Source organism: Mus pahari, chromosome 11, assembly GCF_900095145.1.
Source record: "Mus pahari chromosome 11, PAHARI_EIJ_v1.1, whole genome shotgun sequence".
Classification (NCBI taxonomy): Eukaryota; Metazoa; Chordata; class Mammalia; order Rodentia; family Muridae; genus Mus; species Mus pahari.
In genome coordinates, this window is record NC_034600.1 from 5,668,772 (window position 1) to 5,674,906 (window position 6,135).

A 6,135-nucleotide genomic window follows, 5' to 3' on the forward strand; every position below is an offset into this window, starting at 1 on the left:
ACCCTGCTCTCTTTCTCATTCTCGCTCATTTCACCTCCTGCCCCAGGCCCACCCTCTGTCCCTAGTCCAAGTTTCTCACAGCCCCGAAGGCTCTCTCCAAGACCTACCCACTTCCATCCAGCCATCCCCNCCCCCACTGCTCCTGTCCTGCCCCTCCCCACCCCCGCCTCAGCTTCCTCCTGCCCCGCCCCCACCTCGTGCCCCGCCCCTGCCCCGCCCCGCTCCCCGAGACCCACGGTCAGCACCGGCAGTCTTCGCATCCAGCAGTCATCGCGGCGCCTGGCGTTCCGACGCCAACATGTCCCAGCGCTTCGTGGTGACCCCAGCACAGAGCGGGACGGGGGACGCGGGAACCAGGGCAGAAGGCGGCAGCCAGCGCCTGTGCTCGGATTCCGACCCCGACCCCGACCCCGACCCCAATTCCGACCCCAGCCTGGCGGCCGCTCTGAAAACACAAGAAGTAGATGCGCTGCCCATTCTGCGCTACTGCCGCGAGCCCAGCCGCTATGGTAGGTGCAGCTAAGCCGTCCTTCCAGTGGGTCACTGCTTACCTCGTTGGGAGCAGCGAGTGACAGATTCCCTGCCTGCTGCCCAGGTGTCAGGAGGTGGCCATTGCCTGCTGGCTTTGGGAATAGCTGCAGGTCATCAAGTGTTACAGCGCTGGCTCTGGAATCAGTCGGTGTCCTTTGTCCCACAATTTAGTCCTGCTAATCCTTGGCCCTGCCTGATGTCCTGTGGACCTTGTAGGTTGTAACGTTCTGTAGAGTGGTTATAAGAACCTATGGAATACTGGTGGTTGGTGGAGGATAGCTTCGGGGTAGCCTTCTGACCACTAACGCTGGATCCCCCACACTTAGGACCGCTGAGAATAGGAGCTGCCTCCTCTGTCCTGGTGAGGGATTTCGAAGGTACAAGGGAGACAGAGGCAGCCAGCCTTTGCTGGGAACTGTGAGTGTAACTTCACTGTGGATATGTCCACTTGACTTGCTATCCTTTAGAATGACTTGTGACCCATGCCTGCATGTGGGAATCCTGGAACAGTACAATTTATTGTTGGCCACACATCTGCTAAGCCAGGTTTTCTGGGGAACATGAGGCAGGCGCATGCTCTCACAATGCACCCTCCAGATTGTGTTAGAGCCCTACTTTGGTCTCAGAGTGAAGATGAAACCAGATCTGGCCCATGAGTTGGTGTTTGCCCCACCCACTTGGAGGACAAATGGCACTGGACAGGCATTCTGTGAGAGACCACTACCTTCTGAACACCTACCTACCTGTCTGCCTTCCTGAGTAGGGTCTCCAGAGCTCGATTGGTACCGGTCTAAAAACAACCTGATACCCAGATACCCTGCCCTGGTGAGCTGGGGAGAGGCCCTATCAGAGGTACCCATGTTCATGTTGCACACATGCAGTCTTTTAGGGACCTGGAAGAGGGTATGCTGTGATACTGTAACTAAGAACTTAGAAAGGTCACTTGTCTGGGGAGTTAATTTATATTACAAAATCTGAGCAGTTGCTGCTTCCCATGTGAACTTGGGCATTGCATTGATGAGTGTGTGTGTGTGTGTGTGTGTGTGTGTGTGTGTGTGTGTATGTGTGTACTCGCTACAATTACCCATTCCCTAGATTGCCTAGACCAAGGGCATGTTGAACTATGTTTCCACCTGTCTTTGTTCTGAGCTCTGGGTCAGGAGTTGTCTCATGCTTTTAGGGGACAGACAGGGGACAGACAGGGTGGCCAGGATGCTTGTCCTGCTGGATAGCAGCTGACTTTCCTTAATCTTGGCATGGCAGCAAGGTCACATATTGCTGTCTGCCTGCTTGCCTCAGGATGTGGGTGGGAGAAAGCAGGACAACCCCAGCCACTGAGGTCCTCTTGTTGCTGAATTGAGGAGCCCCGCTGTTCTCCTGGAAAGTATCCCCCAACTGTTTAGGCAGAGAATCTGCTGATGGATGGTGTGAAGGGGCTGGGGTCTATGCTGACGTTGACCTGGGCTTTCTGGCTCCCGTCATGCTCACTTTAGAACTCCTGCCCCTAGTACTTAGTCTTGCCTTTTGGGTAAGACATTGGTGCACAGGAATACTGTACACCTACAACACCTTGAGCCACAAGCATGAGTCAGGCCAACACTACAGTGTCTTCTGCCCCTCATCCTCCAAATCCTTTATGCTGGACTATAAACCCCATCAGAGGCTCTTGGAGGCAGGATGCCAGGGGACAGGCATGGATGGAGACTTCTTCATGTCTCCCTCTCCCATTTCAGGCAGTTAAAGTAATGTAGAGGAAGAATGTGACCCAAAGTCCTGGATGTAACAGATGAGTCAGGGTTAGGTGGGCCCACCAGGAGACCTCTCAGCCCCGAAATCTCCACCCTCCTTTCCTCTTTTGTAGGTGGTGTCTTCTGTCTAGAAGGCCCAGAGGTTAGCTGTCCAGGGGGTCAGACCCCATTGGAGGCTGGAGATAGGGCTGGGCCAGTCTCTGTCACCCCTGTGTGGATTCTAGGGATGTAGGACTTAGTAATGTACTGGGACCCTAGCTCTGCAGTCTCCTGGCTGGTTGACTGCATCCGTCCGTGGACAGCTGGCTCCAGCTGTGTGGGATTTCGTGTGGCAGTTCCAGACAACGGTCAATCCAGTGGTTCTGTGTTGTGTTCCTACGTGGGAACAGAAGACCTATTATTTGGTGTTTCATTAACACAGTGTAAACTAAGTTTGAAAAAACAAACAAAGGTTTTATTGGTCCGACTTGGGCACAGTGCCAGGAGCCAAGCACTGGATGGGGTGTTGTCCTGAGTCAACCTTTGGTTATAGATATGTGGCAGGTGATGACAATGAACTTTCTAAATCTCCAGAGACATCAGGTCTCCTGGCTTGCAATTTCCTTTAGGACTGGCTCCTGAAGCTTTCCACTTCTATCGGATTCACCATGATACATGGGTGCTGGACCAGCTGATCCTTTGGCTCAGACCAGCACCCTTGAGTATTTTGGTCTCATCTCATTAGGTGGGGTATGTAGGAATAGATTGCACACAGTGGCATTGTCTCCCTTTGCTGTATGGAGGGACATGAGTGTGATATTGTGTCTCATGTCTACAGAGCTTGCTCAGCCTTATGTCCCATAAGACACATGTCTCAACACTGAGCTTGTGAACTGTGTTCTGTTTACTTAGATGGAGATGGCACCCATAGAGGGACAGAAGTGAGTCTGCCACTTGCTAGGTGTGACTTCCTGCTCCCTGGTTGTTATTGTATCTCCAGTGAGCAGCAGGGCAGAGGGAAAGATGCATAGGCCAAGGGGTGATGACTCAGCACAAAAGACCCACAGGAAAGATCTTGGCTCCATGGCAAGGGTCCAGAGAGAAGGCCCTCTCTGCTGTCTGCTGACGGGGATTCTGGTGAGAGTTCTCATGGCCAGTGACAAAGGTGGTCTCAGAACCATTTACCATCACAGTCACCAAGTGGACAGTCACCAAGAGTGCCCCCCAGACAAGAGAGCCAAGGAAAAGAGGAAGTCTCCCCATAGCAAGAAGAGCCACATGTGCAAGGCTTCCCAAGGGGGAACTCCTGGGAGATCACAACAGCCTAGAAGGTCATACGTGGCCTGGAACACTCTCTGCCTCCCCCCCCCACCCCCCACCCCCCCCGTTCTCCTGCCCTGCCTGGCATGTGGGCTGCAGACTCCTGTGGTTTCACTCCAGTCCAGGTCCCTGATTGGAGGTTGGCATTTTGTTTCCCGTCACTGTTATGGCAGTTAGGACCACATGTCTGCCAATCCTTGATAATTATATTTGGAGGGGTGGCGGTTCAGGGCTTGACCACAGAGATCTAGTGTCTCCTGGAGACCCAGATCAGGAGAACATCTCACCTTTCACAACAATGGCCTCTCCAGTCAGGTACCCAGTGTGTCCAAGCTGAAGTCCTGATGTGTACATATATCCACGTGTGTGTGGCTGTGAGTCTATGCATCCTTGTGTGTCTCCTTACTATCTGCGGTCTCTCTATGCTGTGAATATATGTTTTCTTGTGTCTCTCTACTTACACGTTGTCTTCATATGAGTTCTATGATGTGTGTGATGTTTCCTCTTCGTGTCTCTGTGTGCCTGTCTCTATTATCTGTGTGTTTTCGTGTTGTGTCTATGCTGTCTGCATATGTGTTTCCGTGTGGTCTCCAGGGCCGTCTCGTCTCTGTGCTGTCTCTTTGTTGTCTCTAGTGTCTGCATGTGAGTTATGAGTTAGTGTTGCCTTGGTGTGCCTGTCTTCGTGTTACCTGTGTGTCTCTGTGTTCACCACAAGTAGCTCTGTGGACAGCTCTGTGGTTTGTTGCTTAGCATATTTTCTGTGGCCTCTGAGGAAGTTTCTACAAGAACACTTCTGAGTTAGGCCCATGAGGAGTGCCAGCTCCATGGTGTGTTCACACATTGAGCAATGTCTCTCACTACAGTTCTAGGTCCTGCTTAGGGAAAGTCTTGGTAAAATTGTGTCCCAAGCCTTGCCTGGGTTTCCTGGTCAGAAATACTGCCTCTCTTCAGGCTGCTGAGGCTGGAGAGCTGATGCCAAGAGATGGCCAGGCTCTGGTGCCTGAAAACCTGCGGCCCGCTGGGCAGACTGTTTACTTTTTGCTTAAATATTTCATAGGGTGTGGCCCTCCCGGTAATCGGTGAGATGCCTCTAGCTCTCTGTGAGCAGCCCCAGCTCAAGTTCTGTCACTTTGCTGTGAAAGAAGCCTTGCTTTGGTGATTGTTAACTTGGCCTAACAAGAAAATGCTCCATGCACATCCTGTTCTCTTCTTTGCTAAATAATATTTAACTTGGCTTCTTTCTCCCCACCCCCACCCCCCACAAATGGAATAGGCTAGGGTTTGAGACATCACATCACATATGGGAAGGAATTTTCTTTAAATAAAGCAACAACATCCAAAAGAGATTCACAACCAGATAAGAAGAACCTGTGTTGGAGGCCTCTGGATGGAGTTGACTCTGAGCTGGCCTCCCAGTACTGGTGCAGACCCTGCAGCAAAGCAGGGAACCTTGACCCCAGGGCAGTCAAGATGACAACCATTCTGGTGTCTCCTGCCCAATAGGAGAAACAAATACATGAAAACTTCCGTGTCCAGGTGACAGCCACCCTCTCCAGCCTATTAGAGGGACAACACACAGGAATGGTTGTGTTCAAGGGGACACTTAGCCTTCCCCAACCTGATGGAGTAACAGACACATGAGCATCTGTGTCTAAGGTACCCCAGCCTGGATTAAAGCAGCTCCAGTTGCAGAGAAAGCAACTGGATGAAATCAGTAGTGCTGTTTACATGTAGAAAAGGGTCTGTGGTGATCCAGCTCTGTGTGTGTGTGTGTGTGTGTGTGTGTGTGTGTGTGCCAGTTACTGCGTGCATGTTAAAGTGGAGGAAGACAATTCCTAAACCCACAAGGTGAACAAGCTGCAGGGCCAGAAGAATCTGTTAAATATGAATAGGAAGGACACTGGCAAATTATCTACCTGGTGATGGATTAACTTCTGTAACTTGGCAACTAAAACATGCCCCTCACCCCCCCCCCAAAAAGTTTAAAAAATGGACAAAGGGACTAGGGATACAGCTCAATGACAAAGCATTGCCTAGAAAAGCCCTGGGTTCTATCCTTAGCACCTCAAAATGAGCAAAAAGACTTGATAGCTGGCAAATAAACTCATGAAAAGATGCTCAACCGACTGGTCAGTAGAGCAATGCAGGTTGGGAACCATAGCTAGAGCTGAGGATGTAGCTCAGTGTTCGAGCCCTTGCCCCCTGACTCCTATCCCAGTACTAAAATACAACCCCAAACCAAACTAAAACAAAATAATCCAACCCATAATGAAAAATCACTTTATACCCCTGATGGCTATTTTTTAAAAGTTGAAAATATCAATATTACCAAGGATATAGAGAAATGGAAACCCTGTGCTTCGCTGATAGATGTCAAATAGTGAAGCCCAGGGAGAAGACAGTATAGAGTTCCTCAAAGGTTTAAAGGTAGAGTCATTTGGTGCTTCATCAAGATGGCTTGGGCCGGGCGTGGTGGCACACGCCTTTAATCCCAGCACTCAGGAGGCAGAGGCAGGCAGATTTCTGAGTTCGAGGCCAACCTGGTCTACAAAGTGAG

The 6,135-nt window shown here is 50.9% G+C and overlaps 1 protein-coding gene across 2 annotated transcripts in view; it reads left to right on the forward strand.

The window, feature by feature from the left end:
• Positions 1-263: 263 nt before the first annotated feature.
• Positions 264-6,135, forward strand: part of Slc12a7 (solute carrier family 12 member 7) — an 85,884-nt gene continuing 80,012 nt past the window's right edge. For both annotated transcript variants that reach the window (XM_029543903.1, XM_029543904.1), the window contains exon 1: positions 264-509. In XM_029543903.1, coding sequence (XP_029399763.1) covers positions 299-509 — 211 coding nt within the window. In that variant the 5' untranslated portion in view covers positions 264-298. The remainder of the gene's footprint in view (positions 510-6,135) is intronic.